Raw genomic sequence first — 22,570 nt, 5'->3', positions numbered from 1 at the left:
GGATGCGGGCAGAGAGCTCTGGGATGAGCGAGGCTGTGCCGGGAGAGGAAGCGGGGAGAGCTGGGCTTGTTTAGTCTAGCAAAGGGCAGGCGGGGAGCGGAGCTGATTGTTCTGTGTAAATACGTCGAGGGGGTGAGCACGGCGAGGCAGAGGAGCTAATGTAAGCTCTGGAGGACACTGCAGGCACAGGACATGGGGCTGAAATGGTTCTGGATAAATCCACACTGGAATTAGGAACAGGGTCCTCCCCAGAAGAATGGGTCCAGTGAATTGGAGCATCCCAATGGACCTGGAAGGGCTGGCAAAGGAGGTTGAGATGCAGTGCATGATTCACTGAGCTGGGAACACCTGGGAATTTCCCTGCTCTGCTGCTGCCCAGCATATTTGGGGTGGGATTGAAAGTGCTGGGAGAGGACCCAGGAGCTGGGTTTGTGCTGTTCAGCGGGGTGGGTTTGGGGCCGTGTGTGTGTGTGCACGACAGCACACGGTGTTCAGGGAGAATCACAAAATTGAGCAGCAAACGTGCTTGGCAGTGTTGAGGTGGTGCCTGGCGATGCTGTGATAAGGACCTGTGTGTTGTTGTGTTTTGGTTTGGGGTTTGGGTTTTTTTCAGACTCTGCAGAGGAAGTCCGTGCACCCAGTTAGTGAGCTGGTTCTATCAGATACAGAGCAGCGCTCCATGGGCGTGTAACAACGGATGCTGTTCACACCCTCCTTTTTTTTTCAACACCTCCCCTCCTCCCCCAAAATATATTTTGCTCTATTTTACGTGGGCTGGGAGGAAGGGGCCGTTTTCTTTTTTAGTTGGCTCTGACTTGGAAACAAATGAACTTGTTAACATACGTGACAGAGGCGTGAGAGCGTGCCTGCATGCGTGGGTGGGGAGGAGAGCGGCGCCTTCTCTAGAGATGAGCTGGGGCTTCACAGATCAGATGCATCTCGTGCACCTTCCCATGGAGATTCTCTCCCTCTCTGGCCACCTGCCTCTCCATGCTCCCACATGGAGTTGCTGTGATCAAGGGAAGGAAGCAGAGAGGGACAAAGGTCAGAAAAATGCTCAAAGATGTTTTTGGATGTCCAACATGACATAAGTGAGTAGAGAAAAACCAGCCAAACATATATCCAGAGCAGGAATGTCTGTCCCCACTCATCACACACATGCTGGTGTGTTATATACAGAAGCATAAAGTATCATTAGTGTTTACATTGTCGTCAATCATTGTGGATTAAGACAGGAAAGGAGAGCTTTTTCCCCCGGGGTAGATTTTTCATGACAATTTTGCAAGGCACACATATGCATAGAATTAGAACAGTGATATATGGCCAGACTGAAGATATTTTATATTCTACCCACTTGGAGAGTGCCACATTATCAAGTTCCCTTTAAATTCCCTTTATCCTCTGTGTGTCTCACACACTGGGAGTATTTGTTGTGTAACACCCACCCAAGCTCATGTTTATTGCTGACTGCGTTCATCAGCCTCTGTGTGCTCTCCACATCTCTAAGGTGGGGACCAGAGGGTGGCATCTGCGGTGCTGAGGAGCTGCTCAGGTTCCACACGTCCGTCGTCGCTGCCTGGCCCCAGCCAGACGATCTGATAATGATGATCCTGCTGTACATCAGGCCCCGGTGCTATGCTCTGCCACGTGCCCGGAGTGAGCTGCTTGTTTAGGTGTCCCTGCAGCACTGAAGATGTCCTGACATTGCTTTTGCTGCCCTTTCCTCCCTCCAGGCAGAGCAGACGTGTTCCAGTGGAAGCACCCACTGCTCCGCTGGGATGGATGCACATTAATCCCTAAAACCATCTGCAGGGTCCATTGCCTCATCTCCTCGAGGCTTCCAGCGACCTCAGAACACATCCACTAGCCCTGACCCAGCCAGGGTGCAGGGACCAGTTCCACTCCATCCAAGGCAGCTCCCAAACCCAGCATGGTCTTAAGGGAGACGGCTGAACACACCCAGAGAAACCTCTGTGGTTAGCAGCCTCACGAACCAGCCCTTCCCACCTCATGGCCAGCCCTTGCCACCATGACCCAGCTGAGGTTTGGCTCCCATCAGGGCATCTCTTTGCATTTATCTCCTCACCACCCACCCAAGGAAAGACCTGTATTGTCTCCGAGGCAGAGAGAGAGAGCTGCTGGAAAGGGGCTGAGCAGCTTTCAAAGCCTGTTTCTATCCGGCCCCACGTGCAGGGGGACTTGGGGGTCCTCAAAAGGTGCAAATTGCAGCTGCACAAGTAAATCACGGGGTGTGTCCCGGCCTCCGCGGTCCCCGGGGCAGCTCAGCCCTAAGGAGGAGACAGTGGCATTACTAATCAGGGCTTTGACCTTTACATGGCTTTTATTTAATACACATTCCACACTTCCCCAAACTCCCATCCAAAACATTGACATTTCCGCTGATAGATTGGGTCAGATTTTGGAGTAGTTGGGGGACTCAATTCACTCTTACAATGGTTAAATTCTTACAGCTAAATGGGCTTATTCAGTTAGTGCAGCAGCTGGTGTGATTTCGAGAAGAAAATAAACATTTCCTTCAAATATTTTGATTGGCAACTGGACAACTGAAATACTCAAGCTCGTATTGCCAGGGTCCAAAAAAGCAAATGGGGGCTGGACAACGAGTAAGTGAGGGAAAACCGTAGTAAATCCTCAGAGGCAGCACTACGGAGCAGATGTGTGTGAGATGTGCTGGGGAAGGGGACAGCGAGATGGGGTTTTTAAAGCCCGTTTTCAGCTGTGATTCCAAAGGGAACACGGGGTCTGAGGGTGCAGCTTCACCCACTCCTTTTCCCCTGGCTTTTCTCAGCAGCTGCTTGCTCCAGGTTGCTGTTTGATCCTGGCTGTGACAAAGAGTTCTTGCTGCTGAGTTAGGTGGTTATGGAGGGCATTAATGGCCGTGTTTTATTTGGATCTCGCTGGGGTTTTTTCAATGGAGATTTCCTCGGATGCAGGGCAGGGGCTGGGGCTGTGTGGGTCTGATCTGAGGCAGCCAGGATGGAGGGGCAGCCCTGAAGTGAAGGAGATGGAAAGGAGAGGAAACCTTGAGGCGAGGACCAAGACGGAAGGGCCGGTTGTGAGGTGACAGTGTTGACGTGGAGGGACAGCCATGAGGTGAAGGAGATGGGATGGAGGGAAAACCCTGAGGTGACAGAGCCAGGATGGAGGGGATGCTGAGGTGAGGGTGCTGAGCTGGAGAGACGGTTGTGAGATGAAGGAGACATGATGGAGGGGCAGCCTGGAGGTGAAGGACACAGGATGGAGGGGCAGCCCCGAGGTGAAGGACACTGGACAGAGGGCAGCCCCGAGGTGCCGGAGCTGAGGCGAAGGCGAGGCCCCGGCCCCCTCTGGCGGCCGCCTCCCTCCCGCCTCCCTCCCGCCTCCTTCCCGCCTCACCGGGGCCCGGCGGGCGCCCCCTGCTGGCGGCGGGGCCGCGGCCGCCTCAGGCGGGCCCTGCGCGGGCCGGGGCACCGGGGTTTTGTTTTTGGGGTGGTTTGGGGGTTTATTTTTAACTTCATACTGGTCAGGGAGCTTTATTCTGCGTCAGACTTAGAGCCCAAGGCCGGCGGGGATGAAAGCGAGCTGGTCACGGCCACTCGGACACCTCATGGCTCTGCTGGGTGTGGGTTCCCTTTGAGGGGTTCGCACTGAAGGATTCGCTTTTTTGAGGGGTCCAAATTCGCAGCTCCCAGCTCTGCAGAGTGCTCTCTCCAGGGGTCCAGAGCCTGGCAGAGCTCCCTCTCTGCCCACCCGTGTTTGGCAGGCAGTACCTGAGTATCTCCAGACCCCACAGCCTCGCTGTGCCGTGCCCATCGCACACACAGAGCCCGTAATTAACACTCTTACACACTCCTGTCTAAATTAGTAGCAGGGACCCACTGCCAAGCAGTGCAAGTTCAGGCCAATAAAATGTAGCCTCTAAAAAAACCCTCTTTGAGTGCGTTGTAGAGGAAAAGGGAAATGTGCCCTGAGCGCTCAGGTTTGATTTCGATTTGCATTTTATGGAATATTATTTATGGAGCTGTGAAAAGTAATGAAGGGGCGTGGTCTGAGCACTGGAGATTTTCATCTGGGAAGGCAGCGAGCAGCAATCTGGCTGTTTTGGGGGCTGAGGGGGATTTGGAGGCTGCTTTTTCTCAGTGTAGGTCTGCTGAGTTTTAGGGGAGGCATTCAGAAAACAGCACTTTTTCTTTCCAGCCCAGGTGCAGGCAGGGTTTCTGTGCCATGCTCCTATCTCAAGCTGTGATGCTGCTGGATTGCTAAAGCCACGGGGCTGTGGTCAGGCTGCTTCTTTCTTGCAGAGCTGGTCTCCAAACCTCAGCTCCCAGTGCCTGGCAGCAGCTGTGGCTGTAGCACGGCTCTGGGATGGGTCCCAGCGTCCTGCTGGGCTGTGAAATCAGGTTGGGAGCACTTTTCCCAGCGCTGTGCTTTTCCAGCACGGCCCAGCACGCTTCCACGGGCGCTTTCCAGCGCCGGGTGTGTGCAGAGCAGTGCGGTTCGGGACAGCTTTGAGCTGCTCCTCTCTTATCTCGCCCCAAAGCCACAGCCACGTTCACAAACCAGGTGCTCCCCCGCCTTTCCCCTCTGTGGAGCCTGCGTGGGAAGGCAGGTGCTGCCGGGCGCCCGCAAAAGGGCTGCAGGGGAGGGAGGATGCTCGCCTCCCCTTCTCCTTCCACGGCTGAAGGACTCACCTGGGATCAGAAGGGAGGTTCACATCAAATCCCCTCCATACCTGCTCCTCCAGAGCGTGCCCGTGTCACTGGGTAGCTGGAAGGGATTAAATCAAGTGTTTTCTCCTGGGGAAATGCTTCAGGGCCTGGAACGCCAGCCCTGAGAAGTTAAAAATGCTTCATTGTAATAAAAAAATCTAAAACACACGTCCCTGTGCATGCAGAGCAGCCACACAATCCTGTGTGTGTGTGTTTGTATGGATACGCATCTCCAAAACCAACGAGCGTGTTTAGCATACTCACCTCGCATTCTCTTGCTCTGAGGGATACAAAATCCAGCTGATGTGACCAAAAAAAGTCACTTTTGAGGCTGGATGGCATCCCACTAGCAAAGGAGAAAGGCCCTGCTTTTAACAAGAGGAAAATAAAGGAGGTCTCAAGGACAGAGGTTTCGCTTCTCTGCTTGGAGCACAAAACTCATTTCTCCCTGCCTTGATTCACCGAGGCCAGAGGTTCCTGGGCTCTGTTGGGGATGGCACCAGCCTTGGGACAGCGGAGAGAGCCACAGGAATGCCTCCAGCTCCTCAAAGGAGCCTCTGCTGTGGATTCCCACCTCTAACCTTAGCTTCCCACAGGAGGATGGGATCCAAAGCCAAGGTTCCTCTCCAGTTCCAAGCTGGCTGTGACCCCCTTTGGGGTTAGACCCTCCAGGAAAAGGCATGAGGGGCTCCATTATCCAACAGAGCTGGGGAACATCCCTACCACGCTGCCCCGAGTCTCCCTTCCCCCAGCAGAGAGCCTGAATTTCTCACTCTCTTTATCCTCTTGGAAGGAGAAAAATACACAGAGAACTCAAGCAGAGGGATATTGTGGCTCCTGGCTTGGGAGTTTTCAGCTGTGTGTTTATCAGCTCCATCCCCTGATGGTATCAGCACGAACAGGCCACCCACAAGAAGGCTTAGCAGGCTGGTCTGGGCTCCAGCTTTTCCTGCCTGTCTCCGTGTGTGTGTGTGTGTATACAGCAGGGATGGATGATCCCAGGGCCCGGCCGTCTGGGGCCTGCCTCCATTTATTTACTACACAGCTGATGTCATGGCTAAACATCTTTTTTCTGTGTTTATGGGGTGTGCTGCTTTAATCTGCCGGAGATGAATAGACCCCTAAGAGAAGTCAGCTTAGCCGTGTCCCTTCTTGGATAGGAAACAACAAATTTTAGGACAGGAAATGGGAGCAACTTAAACAAATGGGTTTAGGGTTTTTATTTAAGTCCCCCCAGCTCTCTTCCCTGGCAGATCCAAGAGGTGCTTTTCCTTCTAATTCCTTGGGAGTGATCTAACCACCCCCTCTCCTCCTGCACCCCGCCAGGCACGTCGGAGCTGAGCCCCTTCTCGGACCCGCGGCAGTTCGAGCGCTCCTTCCCGACGCTGCCGGCGCTGACGGAGACGCGCTTCTCCGACCCGCGGATGCATTACCCCGGCGCCATGTCCGCCGCCTTCCCCTACACGGCCACGCCCTCTGCCACGGGCATCGGGGGCATCAGCATGACCAGCATGCCCACCACCACCCGCTTCCACCACACCTACCTGCCGCCCCCCTACCCCGGCTCCACGCAGAACCAGAGCGGGCCCTTCCAGGCCAACCCCTCTCCCTACCACTTGTACTACGGGACGTCCTCGGGCTCCTACCAGTTCTCCATGGTGGCGGGAGGCGAGCGCTCGCCCACCCGCATGCTCTCGTCCTGCACAAGCGCCTCGGCAGGGAACAACCTGATGAACCCCAGCCTGGGCGCGCAGAACGACGGCGTGGACGCGGACGGCAGCCACAGCAACTCCCCCACCACCATGAGCACCACGGGGAGGATGGATGAGTCCGTCTGGAGACCCTACTAAGGAGGAACTCAGCGGGGCACCGATGTCTTTAACTTAATCAGCCATCGTGGCTCCTTTTGGGAGCGACCGAAGCGATGCCGAGGGAAAAGGTAAACCAAAGTCTCCCAAACCCAAAGCAAACCAGGATCCTCTGCATGCAAACATCAGGCGAAGATGGACCAAGACCTTCGTTACATTTCAAGGTGAACACCCACGAGGCTTGAATGTGTCGCTTGATGTGGTTCCTTCCGTATGTTTTAGGTATGTGGACTGTACATAGGGAAAAAAACCCCGAGGACATGTGGAATCAGATGTTCGGTACTTGCAGAACACTTCTCGTTCATCTCACTCACACCTCTTCCCCACATAAAGCATTCAAAAGTGAGAAGAAGCTCACCCTTCCTCTGCAAAATGGTTCAGAGAAGAGAAAACACCAGGGAGTCGTCCGAGCCATCTCTCTGCCAGTGCAGGAGGACCGAACTGAAAAAAAAAAGGAGAAAAAATAGAAAAAAAACCCCCATTGTCTCCTGTCCTTCCCTCCCTGCTGGTGAAGGGTCCCTGAGCACCAAAGAGCAGTGGGGTTTGCAGCACAGCCAGGGGCACTGGGGCTCAGTCAGCCATGTGAACAGGAGCTGTGATGTGGTTATTGTTATTATTTGTTGACGACAGAGGTTGTATTGTTCATTTTCATGTCATTGTCGTCGTTTGTCAATCAGTAACGTGGCTGACCCCGGGCCTGGCCAACCCCTCCCCTCTATGTTTACACATGAGATGTACTTTTTACGGAGATGTTTTGTTTTGTGTGTTTGCTCTCTTGTCCTGACCTCACCATTCAGCTCTTTGCTCCCCTTAGCAAACCTCAGTGATGGTGGCTGAAGTGAAGGCGGCTTTCAGGACAATCCAAGATGTTTGAGATGCACTTCCAAGGGGCTCAGGAGCCTTTGGCAAGGCCTTGCCACCGTTCTCCAGGTGTTCCTTTCATCCCCTCTGAGTGGCAACACTCGCAGCTAGTGGCAAAGCATCACGATTCTGTTACGGTCCTTTCCCATGTTCACCCACAGAGGATTAACACAACTTCTTATTCTGACTCACACGTGTCAGTTCATCCTGAAAGCCCTGAGATCTGGAGAAAGGAGCAACTTCTACTCCTGGTGGTGGGAATGTTGTGAACTGATGCTGTGCAGCCTTTTCCATCCCCTCACCCTCCTGTCCCTCCCCCAGGTGACCCCGAGCACGGGGATCTGGCTGTAGAGGAATAAGCTGAAGAGGGGGCACTCAAGGTGCCTTTGGTGTCGGTGGCATCAGGTGGCATTTGCAGGAACCAGGTCTGCCAAGCACCACCCACCCTCACAGCTGATACCAAAGAGATTGCAACCAAACAGGGCCATGATGGGAGGCAGCTGGAGGGGTGGTGTGGGCTTCTCCAAGGCCGGGTCAGGGGCTTGGCTCTGATGCACAACACAGGGTTTGTCACCTCCAGCAGGCCAGCTGTGCCTTCTGCTGGCATGGGAATTGGGGCTGGATTCAGGATTCCTCGTGCTGGCAGGGCTGAGGGTGCACAGACAAGTTCTTGGGGATCCATAACTGCAGTACCCACTGCCCTGCAGAACCCTTCCCGCAGCAAGAGGACAGTCCCAGTGCCACCAGTAAGCACGACTTTTTAAAAAAATTTCCCATAAATCTAAGAAAATTGAACCCCCAGAGCTGCCCTCCCAGCCCCTGTGCCTCAGTGACACCATCCCAGCCTTGTCACCTGTCCCCAGCTCCCAGCTGGCAGCCGGTCACCCTCAGCACCGAGCGCTGTAATTGCACTACCACGGCGAGGCTGGAGCAGCACGTCCTGGCTGCCCTGGAGAGCTGCCATGACCACTCAGAGTTCCATAAGCAACAAAGAACAACTCTTTTCAGTAATAATAATAATGATAATAATAATTTTTTTTAAAAAGCCTTACCCCAGCAAAAATGCAACCTCCACTTGCCTTAGCGCCGGCACTCGCTGGCTCTGGAGCTGCACAGGGCAGCCTGGGTTTTGATGCCTTTTTACATTTGTCATCCCATCCCACTGGTTGAAAGCACAAAGGAAACAAGGCATTCGTAGTTGTAGGTTAATTTAAGACTGTTTGTAGTGAGTTTTAAAAGAGAAAATAATAAAAAGAATGGCAACGATGTTGTTTTTATGACATATTGTCATGTGAAGGTGTAAATAGATGCACCTCTGTTGTATGCAAATGGTCACGAGACAGGCCAATGTTTTTTGCTTTGCACTATAATTTGCTTTTTTTTTTTTTTTAAATGCACAATCGCTTGTACAGTAAAGCCCCTTTGTCTGGCTCACAGAATATTTAACTATAAAATCTAATTTTTGATCTTACTTGTTATAATAATATAATTCTTAAATGTGTTGAAGGATACGATTCTTAATAATGCTTCTAATACTTGTATGTGCAGGGTAAAATAACACCAGACTAAGGAGATGAGATCAGAGATCTTTGTAGATAAAGAAGGCTAAAGTTATTGGGTTTTTTAATGGTGTCTCACGATGGACATTAAAAAAAAAAAATGCTAGTGATACCAAAAAATGTGGTTATTTGTGTAATACCCCAGCCCTAATTGAAGGTAATGCCCTATATTTAATATGTAGCCCAATTTTTAACCTGTAGCACTTGTCACTGGGGAGGGGGGGAGGTGGGGAGGGGGAGAGGAAGAGGAGGGGCTGCTCCTGGAGAAGTCCTAGGGAAAGCTGCGGCTGGAGGAGTCTCCCTGCTCTGGCTTCCCTGAGAACGGCCGGGCTCCGCGGGGATGGCGTGGGGACAGAGCCACGGCTCGGGGGACAGCTCTGCTTTTCTGGGATGGGGTCATTTCTGCTCCGATGGCCGTGGCCGTGGCCTCGGGCCGCCGTGTAATCCTGTCAATGCCATGTGGAACAATAAACAAATGGTTACAAGTGGCCGCGCTGCCTCCCGCCTGTCACTTCTCGCCGGGGGCCGTGCCCGGGGCAGGGGGAGGCTCCTCACGGGGCTCTTGCTCTGCCCCGGTGCAGAGAAAAGTTCCTCGCGCTGCTCTTTCTCCAGGCTGATTTTCCGCTCATTCATAGCACACCCCGGTGCCAGACCCGGTGTCTGGGAGCTGCTCTTGGCCACAGTTTGGCGCCCCAAGGGTGTCCAGGGGGAGGGCAGGCAGGGATGAGATGGGATGGGATGGGATGGGATGGGATGGGATGGGATGGGATGGGATGGGATGGGATGGGATGAGATGGGATGGGATGGGATGGGATGGGATGGGATGGGATGGGATGGGATGAGATGGGATGGGATGGGATGGGATGGGATGGGATGGGATGGGATGAGATGGGATGGGATGGGGTGGGATGGGGTGGGATGGGATGGGATGGGATGGGGTGGGATGGGGTGGGATGGGATGGGATGGGATGGGATGGGATGGGATGGGATGGGATGGGATGAGATGGGATGGGATGGGATGGGATGGGATGGGATGGGATGAGATGGGATGGGATGGGATGGGATGGGATGGGATGGGGTGGGATGGGATGGGGTGGGATGGGGTGGGATGGGATGGGATGGGATGGGATGGGATGGGATGGGGTGGGATGGGGTGGGATGGGGTGGGATGGGATGGGATAGGATGGGGTAGGATGGGGTGGGATGGGATGGGATGGGATGGGATGGGGTGGGATGGGGTGGGATGGGATGGGATGGGATGGGGTGGGATGGGATGGGATGGGATGGGATGGGATGGGATGGGATGGGATGACCTGAGCTCCTTGAAAACCCATTTAAACCTCTCCAGAGGGGTCTGGAGCACTCCCCGTGCCCGGGGGCAGCCCTGGCGGGGTGATCCCTGCATCCCCTCCCTGCTCTCCGCCTGTAAGCGCCGTCCCGAGCCGCAAAAGTTCCACACAAATCCAGCAGGACCCAAACTCCCGGGCGGAGCGAGCCCAGACCCCTCAGCACTCAGCGCTCGCCTCCAGAGCCCAAAGGACAGCTGAAAGGCAAAACGAAAAAGATCCCAGCCCACAATAGGATCCGATGCCAAGGCGCTGCGGGCCGGGGCTCCCGAGGAGCCGGGGCACTCAGCGCCAGAATTATTCATGAGCCATTCCCAAAGCTCTGTCTCCCCTCTGCAGCATCTCCGTGAGCGTAGCCCACAGCGGCGTTTGAGTGGAAAGAGAAAAAAAAAAAAAAAAGAAAAAGAAAAAAAAAAAAAAAAAATAAAAAAAATTAGGAAAAGCCCAAACCAAACCACAATAAATGCTCATACCCGGCTCCTCAGCCCTGGCCAGCGGGAATATGTTCCAAGGAAAACCCGAGACATAGCTGCCTTTTCTTCACAGCTACCGGGAGAGGAAACACCCTGAGGTGTAGCTGTTATTTACAGGAACTTTCTGTTCCAAACGGATCCGTGCTTTTCTCGCAGCCTCGGTTAGGGCTGCAGTGGGAAGAGAGAAGGAGAAGGAAAGGGAGGAAAAAAGAGGATAAATAAAAAGGATTTTATTGTCTTGACATGCAGTGGATCATCCATGAGATCCGTGGGGTCCAAGCCCTCTGCCAAGTGGTTTTGGTGCTGGTGCCCATGGAGGGGATGAGGATGAGCTGGACCAAACCAGTGCCAGGGGAACAACAGCACCTAAAATCCTGATGGGAGGCCAAGGGAGCTGATGGTGCTAAATGTGCCCAGCACCTGAGGGCCAGAGCGGTGTGATTTTTATATGGGCATTATTTTTATATCGGCATTATTGTTATTTGTATGATTATATGGGTGATACTTTCATAAGGCTGATGGTTTTATATGGGAGATATTTTTACCCGGGCCACCTACCACGCTCAACATCCAACGTGCTGCTGCTGCATTGTGCTTACACACAGGTTTTGCCCCAATTTGTTGAATTTAAATGGGAAAGCTGGACCTCAGCACAGCAGTGTGGGGCTGTGGGGTGCATCAGCCTCTCCCAAAGGCTCTGAGGACTCCCACTGTTCCAGGGGCACGCTGAAAAACAGGGCTGGAAGCAGCAGAGTGGGGCAGTCAGAGCAGGAATATTTGGGTTTTCTTTTGCAACAGAAAACTGAAAGAGGGAAAAAAAATAGCTGGAGCTTGGAAAGCTATTTTTTGAGCATTCAGATATTAAATTATGTGGAGTTTGGACTAAAAAATCTCTTAGGGAAAATGAAGACTATTTCCTTTGAGATCAGAGCTAACAAAAGTCTCAGCAAAAAACTTGTTATGTTCTCATTCCAGCCCGAACTCTAAAGCCCAGCCTCTGTTTCAATGACTCTGTTGTGTCCAGATCGCCTTGGTAAATAATCTTTTAACTTGCATAAATTCTGGGGCTACACAGGATGTAGGGGAAAGATCCTGTCTCTTGCCTTGCCCACATCAAGCCCTTAATGAACCGTGCCCAAATGTGCAAATCAGCATCATTAAGGCCCACTTCTGTTCATCTGAAATAGGAATGAAATCCAGTTCCTCTGAAATGGAACCAGATGGCCCTGAGAGGTGCAGAGCACCCATCCAGCACCACCAGGGACCCGTGGACCTGTGGGCACCCAGCTGGAGCAGAGTGAGATTCCCACTTTGGCATCACCTCCATGGGCATCCACGGGGGGTTAATCCTGCTGCAGGGCCTTCCTGCTGGAAAGGATGGGAGGTTTGTGGGGTTGGGCCGGGTGTTTTTGTGAATGCTGCCTATTTAGAAGCTAAATGATGGAAAACATGGAAAATTCATTAGGGTGTCTGGGCAAGTGTTGGGTTACACGTCATTCACATCCACTTACTCAGCGGGACCTCGCGCCTTGGGGGAGAGATATATTTATATACATTTATATACATGTATTTTATATAGAGGAGTGGTTGGGGGGTTTTTCTCATCCATTTAATTCCCGGACAGGCACAGAAATGAGACTTTTTGCTTCTCTTCAAAACTCGCTGGCCCCCTCAGCCTGGGCTCTCTGGGCTCTGTCCCCTTCCCACCCCTGAGAGGTAACTGGTGCCATTCCCACTGTTTGGAAAAGCCAGGAGCTCTTAACACGGGATCCATAAAGGGCAAATCCACGGCCAGGCCAGGACATGCTGGCTGGGATCCCCAACTGGCTGTTCCTTCAGTGCTGCCTTGGGGAGGATGGGAGCTGGGAGAGGAGCAGCAGGTGGAGGGCTGGTCCAGTGCCCAAAGTATAAAACCCTAAAAAAAAACCCCAATCCTTCATTCCTGATAACTCAGAATTTCTCCAGTTTGGTGCAATACAAAACCAACCGAATAAAAACATTGTTCCGAGGTCATAGGGGCTGCTTTGTTCAGGAGGTTCCATTTTTCAGGGAGCTCTTTCTCCCCAGCTTCAGCCTGTCCTGACACCACCCCTCCAGCCCTGAGCCACATCAGAGATGCCACCAAGCAGGACCGTGTCACCTCCTGATGGCACCAAGACCTGCATCCAGGTGCTGGCAGCCCCAAAAACCACATCTTGAAAGCCTCAGCAAGCACCTCGTGTGCTGTTCTGTGGCTTAATCGCACATTTTATTTTTTTTTAGTCCATGCAAACCAAGGCCCCCGTGTAACTGTTAATTCCTGCCAGCAGCAGCCTGGGACGCAGCGAAGGTGTTTTCTTCTGCAGAGGCTGGGCTGGGCCGGGAGATCAGAAGAGTTTAAATTAAAATAGGCTCATGTGAGTCTTTATTCTTGGCTTAGCCCACAGAAGCTAAAAACGCTGTTAAGCGACGCAGCGCCGGGATCCCGCCGCTGTCAGACACCCGGCCCTGAGCGCAGCTCCACTTCAAAGCGCCGGGGCAGGGCACGACGGAGAGCGAGGCCTCATTAACCCTGGGACTGCGTTAGATGGGCCGATAGCGGGCTCTAATTAGGGCAGGAGGGGCGGGCAGGGGAGCCGGGGCCGCGCCCCGTGTGTGAGTGCGCGGGGCCGTCCCGGAGCATCCCCCAGGTGAGCGCCCCGGGCGGGCACCTGCTGCGTGGGCCGGGCTCACGCGGGACGGGGCAGGCCCGTGTGGCGGGGGACTCGCGCCCGGCGGCTCCCGGAGCCTCCCGGAGGCACCCGCAGCACCCGCAGCTCCCTCCGCCTCCCGCCGGCCCCACCCGGGCACCCCCGGCCGGCGGGTCCCCTCGGGATGCGCCGCTCCCCCCGGGATGCTGGGCGCTGGCGGGGCGGGATCCGCCTGGGGAGCGGGGTTGGGAGCGTCCCCCCCGCTGCTGCAGCCCCCGAGGGTCAGGCAGGGCGCTCGCATGGCGGCTGGGGTTGTTGGTGATGCTCCCTGGGCTCCTGGCAGGCAGTACAGTGTGCCTTCAGCCCGGCGGGGCTGGAAAAGCCACGGAACTCTTGGTTGGGCAACCAAACCACCCCTGGGATGGCGCCGGGGCATCAGGAGAGCGCTGGGAGCAGCGGGTGCTGCCCTGAGCTCCTGCCCAAAGCACCACCGTGCAGCAAAGCAGGAGGGCAAGGAAACCCCAGGCATATTCTGGGGGCTGGATCGCCCAAATCCCGGCCCTGGGATCACCCACACCGCGATGCCGACGGGGTGGGCGGCCAAGGATCAGCTCGGGGTCTCCATCACCGCACGGAGATTCAGCGATCCCCCTCCGGAGATGCCGGGAGCCCCTTCCCCAGCCCCGGCCGGGCTCTGGCGGCGCTCCAGGAGGGATATTTCACACCAGCGCTACCAGGCGCAGTATTTCCTTTCCATCCGAGCGATTTGCAAAGCCCCCGGGTCCCTGCAAACGTACACAGCGAGGGTTTTAATTCGGGCAGGAAAATAACCACAGCAGAGCTGGGTTTGGCTCCGGAGGGCGGTCCCGGAGGTGCCGGTCCCGGTGCAGCTCCCGGTGCTGTTCCCGGTGTGTCCCCACGGTGGCTGCAGCCCAGACCCCACCTTGGCAGGTTTTGCTGTTTGTTTTGCAGCCCGTGGGTTTATTACGGCCGGGAACACCCAGGTTTTTTTTCTCTGTCTGCCATGAAATCGATACAGTAATTTCATTTCTCAGCCATAAATGAAATGAGCTGTAAAGCAAAGTTGGGTGTTTAAGCCGGAGTGAAAGAATGAATTGTTCTAATGGGGGACGTTAACGAGGGGATTAAATGTTCCTGCGAGTCCTGAGGTTCCCCAGGCTGCCCCGACTGTCACTGGGCATTTTTGGGGCTCCCTGCACCCCTCCCTTGTGCTGCCTCGGACCTGTGTGGTCCAGCACCCTGTCCCCGCCTGGGTAGGCAACAGAATTTCACCCGAACCCCACCAGGGGCCCCTCCGGGCACGGAGTGACTCCGGGGGATTTGGGGCACTGGTGGCTAAGGGAGAGACCCGAGGGAAGGTCCGTTCTGTGGATGGGGCTGGTGGAGAGCCCTGCCAGTCCCTCATCACCAGCATCCTCCTCATCCTCATCTCCTCATCCTCATCACAGCAACACTTCCACGTGGGGATAGACTAAAAGGAATGGGAAAAACAAACCCAGACCAAAGAGATGTTTGTTACCAGCAGCCTTTCAGCTGACCCAAAGCAACTGGGGGGGTTTTATGCTGAGCTTTTTCACGGGGACACCCTGCTTCTTTCCGAGGAGGGTGGGCAGAGGTTTCCGCTCCTGGGGCCGGGCAGTTTGCAGCTCAGGGGATGTTTTTCCCTGGCACGGAAGGCAGGAGGTTTGCCCAGCTCCACACCATTAAAGATTAAGCCCAGAATTTGGTCTTTGCTTTCCTGCCCGCAGCCTGGCAGCCCGACCTCGGGAGCCCTCCTCTCATGGCAAGTGCCCAAGACCCCCAACTCCCCTCCTGCCCCTGCTCCATCATTTATTTTCCAGTGGAAAATAACCCAGTGCTGATCCAGAGCACTTTGACAAGTCCAAAAACACGAGGCCACATTATCTTTAAACCATTTTTTAAAAGCCCCACAGTGAAAGCCCTATTGGGGCAGGAGAAACTCCAGCCAAGTTCCCCACGTCCGCCCCCTGCTCCAGTTGTATTCCCCTGGAAATCCTCGCAAAGAAAAACACAAGGCCTGAAAAAAAATTTGGTTTTCATTAAAACCCTCGAATGTGAGGGGTTCTGTAGCTTTCAATGGGGCTTTGATTCCTATAGATGATGGAATGTTTTCAGAACATTTAAAAAATGTTCTCCACCTTTCTATCTTATATCGGCAGGGAACTGCACCGGAGTTTTTCTCCCTGATAGAAGTGGAGAGGGCTGGGTGCAGATCCAAACCCTTTCCTTTATTTACCTTGAGGTTTCGGTTTAAAAATGTGATGATATTTTCTTGTGGCTTTGGAACCAGAGGAGATAATCCATGTGGGGGGAAAAGAAATGGGTGGAAAACGCTGCAGGAATTTTCTTCAAGGGGGATTTTAATTTTTTTTTTTTTTTTCCATGGAGAGGAAGCGGGGTCACTCAACACATGCAGGCACCCACGTACCTCTCTGAGCTACGGAGCTGAGAGGCATTTCCAACCCTCTAAACCATCTCCAGCTTTGTGGAGATTGCCTAAAGAGATGATTTTATTGCCCTCTTCCATCCCTGCTCCTGGGTGCGCCAGCTGGTGGCTTTTCTAAATCCCGTTTTATAGGAGATCAGCCTTTTAATGTAATTTAATTCCATTTTTTTAGTGAGTGTAAAGTAGGTTCCTGGCCTTGGCATTGCTGAGGGTGAGGTTTAAAGGGCTGGAGAGAGCTGAGGTGCCCCTTTCCATCACCCCCAAGCTCACCTGGTGCCAGCGATGCCCGAGGAGCCCCAGGGTGCTGCACATGCTCCGGTGCCAGGCTGGGACAGCTCCGTGTCCCCTCCTGAGCCAGGGGTCACCCCCACCCCAGGGAATGTCCCCAGGGCCCAGCCATCCACAGGGATCTCTGCACGCAGTTTTATTCCAGCTTTTTTTCTGCCGCTGTGTCCAAGTCACCACCCGTGTCACCCTCCAGACCTCGCCAGAAGCCAGCGCTCCCCTCCTCACACAAACCCCACCCGAACTGGCATTTTGGGGTGGCTTTGTGCTTTTTCCTGCAGGAAACCCCAAACCAAACCCCTTTCCTGCACCTCGGTGGGGCTCTGGGCACGCGGCGGGGGGAGGAGGAGGTGCGAGCTCAGCCCTGGGCGCCTGGTGCCGAAATTGGGCACCGTGCCGGGCTGGTCGGACCGGTCGGGCCGGCTGAGCCGTGCCCGGGGCACCCAGACACGCCGTGCTCGCCCCTATCGCTGTCCCTGCCCCTCCCCAGGTGGCAGCTCAGCCTCAGCTCAGCTCAATTACCGCTCATTAATCGCCGCCCCAGAAAGGGCCACCCAGGCTGTGGTGGCCCGGTGCCACCGCGGGTGCCCGGCCCCGCTGCCCGCTCCCGGGGAGCACCTGCAGCGCTCCCAGCCTGGCTTTATCCCCGATTCCTCCCCTGCGATTAGAGGGATTTGAATAAACCCGAGGGAGCCGAGCACGAAGTGCCAAACCCCGGTCCCAGCCGTGCCGTGCTGACCCAGCGCCTTGGGAAGAGGGTTTGGAGCTGGGTTTGGAGCTGCTCCCCGAGTCGGGCTCCCTGCGGGTGCCTGGGTCCGAGCAGCAGCGGTCTGGGGGGCTGGGATGTGGTTCCATGGGATGTGGTTCCATGGGATGTGGTTCCATGGGAGCCTGGCCATGGGGCTGCGCTTCCCCAGGCAGGGATGAGCCCATCCAAGGGTGGGAACAACGCGGGGTCGCGGCTTCTCCTTGTCCCCTCCAGAGCTCCTGGGCTGCCAGGGCAGGGGGTGACAGCTCTGCCCATCCCAGCTCCCATCCCGGCTCCCTGCTCCAGCTCCGGGAGCTGAGGAGAGCGGGAGTGTGCCAGAGCTCACGTAGGCAGGAGGAGCTGCCGCCTCTCCAGGGCGGGATGAGGACGGGATAAGGACGGGACACGCTCCCCTCTCACTCCGGGCAGGCACCAGCAGCAGACACGAGGCCGGTTCCAAGCTGGGAATGCCCAGAGCCCCGAGCAAGAAGCCAAACCCAGCACCCGGCTCCCCCCTGCCACAAGAAATACAAATATCATTAATTTTTTAATATCTAATTAAGAAGTTTTAATGTGCTCCCCTGGCACGAGGGGCACAGCGGCTGCCTCTGGAGTGGAGAGGTTATAAACACCCCCACGGAGCCTTTATGGATTTGAGCATCTTTGTTAATTGCTAATTAGCACACGGAGCTGGGCTGGGTTAATAACCAAGGTCCTTGTGTGGCCATGGACCACCACAGCATCCCAAACCAGCATCCCAGCACAGCATCCCAAACCAGCATCTCACAGAGCATCCCACAGATTCGGGTGGTGCTGAGCCCCTCTGGAGCTGGGCAGCCACAGCTGAGCAATGGCTGAGCCCCCCCAGGTCCCTCCCAAGGCTCCAAACAAGCTGAAATTATCCCGCTCAAAGACCTCTCTGTAACCCAGCCCGGGCCTGATCTGTGCCTTGAAGAGCTCCAGCATTTGCCTACAGGGGAAAAAAAAACCCTTATTAGATTAAAGCCAAGCCCCTCTCCATGAATCCTCTCCCTCTTCCCAAGCCCGGTCACTTTAAAAGGCAGAGATGGAAAAAAAAACCAGCCTGGGACAGGTTTAAAGAACTCAGCCCTTCAAAGGAGATACCTCAGCCTGCTGTAACCTCACAAATAAACTTTGCTTTGTAAGTTTGACTCGTGGCACAGTTTTGGCAAATTCAGACCCCTTCGATGCAGCATTTCCTGCATTCCCGATTGCTATTGGAAGGCTTGGGAAAAATATACAGGTGGAGGGAATAAATGCAACTCTTTGCTCCCCTACCTCACCCCCTGAGTCAGAAAGAGCTCAGGGCTGCTCCAGAACGGACCAACGTTCCCGGGTGGGGAACAAATCTCTGCCTCAGCAGCACAGGGAGATGCTTGGGATGGGCTCAGAGAGAAAACAGGAACTGGGACTAAAGGAAAGGGCTGGAAGTCAGGCTCCAACCCAGCTTCCCACTGCCTGTGCTGGAGAAAACCTGGGGACAAGAGGGTTTCCATATCCATGGAATGGTCCCTGGCTGGCATCAGTTGCAGAAGCCCTGCAAGGTTTCACAGCTGCAAAGGGATTTTTATTCTGGGTTTTTAAAATGGAAAACGGGGTGATAACGATAATTTTTGTGTGAGGAACCACAGCCCCAAGCCTCAGGTGAGGCTCAGGGAGGTCTGCACTGGCCGGGGTTCATCGAGGAAAACCCAGGCACAGCGAGTCCAGTTTAATTCCCTACAAATGCCAGCAGCCCAGCTGGCCACAGCTTGGCTGGAAAGCCAAATAAATGCAAATAAAGTAACAATAATTAAACAAAAATAACAAGTTAAAAATGTCAGCCAGGCCTTTTGGGCCTGGACCAAGCAAAAGAAGGAAATTCCATCCCGTCCATGCCAGCTGCCACCGCAGGAAGGTGCTGGAGGTGCCCAGAAAGCGGCTGGTAAGAAATGGAGGGGCTGGGCTGAGCGGGAAGGACACATCCACACGGGCATGGAGGGGCTGGATCCGGCCTCTTCTTCCCTCCAATCCCAGATATCAGCCTTGGCCTCGCTGGAGCGCAGGGACAGGAGCACTGGACGTGTGTCAGCCGGGACATTGCTGAGGGACAGACGCCTCATGAGGTCCCAACAGCCTCCCAGGAGGAGCAGGAGCTCCAGACCTCCCAGGGGAGCGTGGGTGCAGCTGGCAGGGATGCAGGGCCGGGAGCAGGGATCCTGTCTGGGCCACGGTGGCTTTGCTGGTCCCCGTGGCTCCAGGGCCACCAGCGTGCAGAGAATCCCGTTCCCAGCTTGCAGGGACCCGGGACAGCTGGGGAGGGAGGGAATTACTCATCTCCACAGGGATTGCGGCTCCCGGGGGAGGTTCCCCATCCTCCCCTCCCACCAGGGATGGATTTTTCCCTCTCTGGGGCCAGCTGGGGCCTCGCTGAAGCAGCGGGGCCAGAGAAAGCCTCATCCCTCCACGGCTCAACAAAGGGACCTCGGCTGCCTCCTCGGGCACCTCTTTAATTGTAGTGACGGGGATTTGGAGTGGGTGAAAAAGCCAAAAGATCATCCCAGGACTCGGCTGAGGCTCGGGCTGTCCGTCCCCCGGCCGGGACAGGCTGGCGGCCCCTCGGGGCCGGGCAGGGCCGGAGCCGCCGGCCCCGCTCCCGGCAGAGGCCGGCCCGGAGCGCCGAGAGCGGCGCAGATCGAAGCGCCCGGGAGGGTTCGGAGCGATGGACAGGACACAGCGAGAGGGCGAGCAGACAGAAACCTGCCCCAGCTGGGCCGTGCGGGGCTGGGGGGAGGATGGGGAAGGTGCAGGCTCCGAGCTCTGCCCCGGACTGAGGCAATGACCTCAGGCGCTGCTTTCATGTCCCTCCGTCTCAGCAGATCCGGGTGAAACGCTGCCCCCGGTGCTCCTGGGCTGTGTGGATGGCGAGTGGGAGCAGGGGCGGTCACCAGGGCCTGTGCCGAGGCTAAGCCACTCCAGGGCCCCGCTGTCCCAGGAGCCACCGGCCTCAGGTGTCCCCAACATTCCTCATCCACTCCCCCCACTCTGGGAGCATCCCCAAACCCCTGTTTTCTCTAAAAGAGGGGAGAAATGCAGAATTGAGTCCAACTCCGGCTTTGCAGCGGGGGGAGGAAATTTGGGCATCAGAGGGGAGCTCCTTCACTCACCATCAGCCCCCTCCTCACTTCTCCAAGGGATGGAGCAGCAGCAGCAGGGCCCCTCTGGCCACATCAGGAAGCAGCACCAGGAGCTGGGAGCGGGACCAGGAGCCGGGGTCAGGAGCAGCTCCCTTTGGGGCCCGAACCCCCGGGATTCACACGCTGCCCTGCACCAGCCCTGCTCTGCCCATTCCCATCTCCCGAGACCTGTCCCAGCTCCCAGTGCTGGATGGGGCGAGTGAGAGCGGCCGGGATGGACCCGGCTGTCCCCGAGTCCCTCTGGGGTTTGCCGGGACGAGAGGAAAGCACAGCCCGGGGAGGTGTCCCGGGTCAGTAGCACAGGCACTGCAGGGGAGAGAGCAGGAAAAAGGGAACCGGAACCCGAACCCACCCTCTGCTGGTTTCTGGGAAGGGTTTGCGGTGACCACAGGAAAAACACACAGGTCTGGGCAGCTGCCCGGGCTGGGCAGCACCTGTGGGGTCACAGCCTGGCCTGGGGACGTGGCACAGCGGGCACTGCCAAGGAGATGCCCAGCGGGAAGGCAGGAGGGATGTGCTGACCCCAACGCCATCATTTCCCACCTGCACCCGGCCATGGAGCCTCCCTTCCATCCTCTCTGCATCCCCCTGCACGCACCGAGGTCCACCAGGACTTTTCCCGCTTGGAAAAGCCCCTTCCCACTCCCAGCGCCGCTGTTTCACAGCAAACCCGGGGTGTTCGGGGAGCTCTGCCGGGCACATCGGCCGGGGAGCAGCCCCGGGCCCTCGTTTCCCTTGGCTGGACCCTGTCAGGGCAGGGCGCTGATCCCTCACCAGCGGCTGCAGCGTCCCCAGCTCGCAGGGAAAGTGGGAGGGGAGGCCGGGCCGAAGTTGTGAAATCACCCCCGGTACCTGCCCGGCTTTGAAATGCAAAGCGCTCAGCTCCGCTCCGGCAGCGCCGCTGCGGTCTGAGACAAACAAAGCTCTCAATACAAACGGGCTGCAGTTGCTGATCAACGAGCAGCTTCAGACCGAGAGGCATCTCGCATGCAAATGGCATTTACCGCTAATTAAATGCACAAAGGAGATTTTTCCAGGCATCCAAGGTTGCTCCAGCAGAGTCTGAACTCCCACACGCGCACACACCCAGCGCCTCTGCAGAACGAGGGCTTTTTCTGCGCACAAAGCACTTCATTTCCATGCGCGTGGATTGGGCAACGCTGCCATTCCCAGCTCCCTTCCCTGCTCCCGCCGAAGACATCCTGATCCAGCACCAGCTCCTGGGGCTCCCGGGTCCACCCCCGTGTCCACCTCGGTGGGAATCAGCACTGGGACGATTTCAGCCCATTTCCAGGTTTGGTGGAGCTGAGTGAGGTCTCGCAGGTGTTGGGCTCCTGCAGGTTTGGGAAAAGGGTTTAGTTTGAGGGACAAGACCCACAAGGTCCCATGTCCCAGAGGGAATCATGATGCCACTTGTTCTCCTGTCCTCTGAGGACAAAGTCCCCTGTCCTGTGATGACGTGCCACTGGTGATGCCCCATGAGCCAGACCAGGGATTGCTCTGCACCAGCTGCTCTTGGTCAGCCCCAGGGTGTGTCACACACCAGTGCAGCTGCTCGAGGGGTGTCCCAAGACCGGGACTTTTCCCTTCCCAACTGGTTTTGGGGCTGCCATGAGCTGACACCGGCCAGGAGCCACCCCTGCCCAGCACCACTGCCCAGGGCCATCACTGCGAGGAGTCGTCACGGGACACATTTGGGATGGGTCAGAGGGGGGTGTCCAGCAAAGGCCTCAAGGCCCAGAGCCTTGGCCAGAACTCCTGACACAGCAGAGCCCCGTGTCCCAGTCATGTGCAATCAGGGAATGACCAAATTGTGATCGAGGCAGGGAGAGGATAAATCCCAACTCCAAATCCAGAGCAGGGCTGATGCTTGGGATGCTCCAGTAGCAAGGCTGCAAACCCAAGGAGAGGGAAATTCTCCACATGGAGCAGTTAAATGGTGAAACCAGCACTGGGACTGAGGGTGGGAAGGGGCTGAGAGTGTCCAGGCTGCAGGGGACAGCAGCTTTGTGTCCCCAGGGGTGGGACTGCTCAGGGGAGGTGGCACAGGAATAACCCCCAGACCTCCCCCTCAGCTCACCCATGACCCCTTCTTGCCATCGGGGCAGCCCGGGGGACATCACAGCCTGTGTTATCCAGCCCCTCTCCCCTCTTGCCAGCACACCCAGACCCCCCAAAGCCAATCCCAACCCCAACCCTCTCCTCTGCAGCTGCTCCCAGCTCTCCCCAGTGGCTCAGCCACATCCAGGCTGCCCAGTGTGGACACAGGGACAGGGATCCCCGAGGCCAGGCTCTGGAGGGTCAGGGGGCTGTTGGAGTCACCCCATTCGTGCTGGTGAGGGGCAGCAGGGAGATCCCAGCGGTTCC

The 22,570-nt window shown here is 56.0% G+C and overlaps 1 protein-coding gene across 1 annotated transcript in view; it reads left to right on the top strand.

Moving 5' to 3' along the window:
• RUNX3 (RUNX family transcription factor 3) overlaps nt 1-9,487 on the top strand; it is a 35,578-nt gene extending 26,091 nt beyond the window's left edge. Inside the window, exon 5 of the mRNA XM_032132398.1 lies at nt 6,036-9,487. Coding sequence (XP_031988289.1) covers nt 6,036-6,559 — 524 coding nt within the window. The 3' untranslated portion in view covers nt 6,560-9,487. The remainder of the gene's footprint in view (nt 1-6,035) is intronic.
• Nucleotides 9,488-22,570: the final 13,083 nt, after the last annotated feature.

Source organism: Corvus moneduloides, chromosome 23, assembly GCF_009650955.1.
Source record: "Corvus moneduloides isolate bCorMon1 chromosome 23, bCorMon1.pri, whole genome shotgun sequence".
Taxonomy (NCBI): Eukaryota; Metazoa; Chordata; class Aves; order Passeriformes; family Corvidae; genus Corvus; species Corvus moneduloides.
The sequence above is the reverse complement of the archived record's forward strand: the minus strand, read 5'-3'. Positions and strand labels throughout refer to the sequence as shown.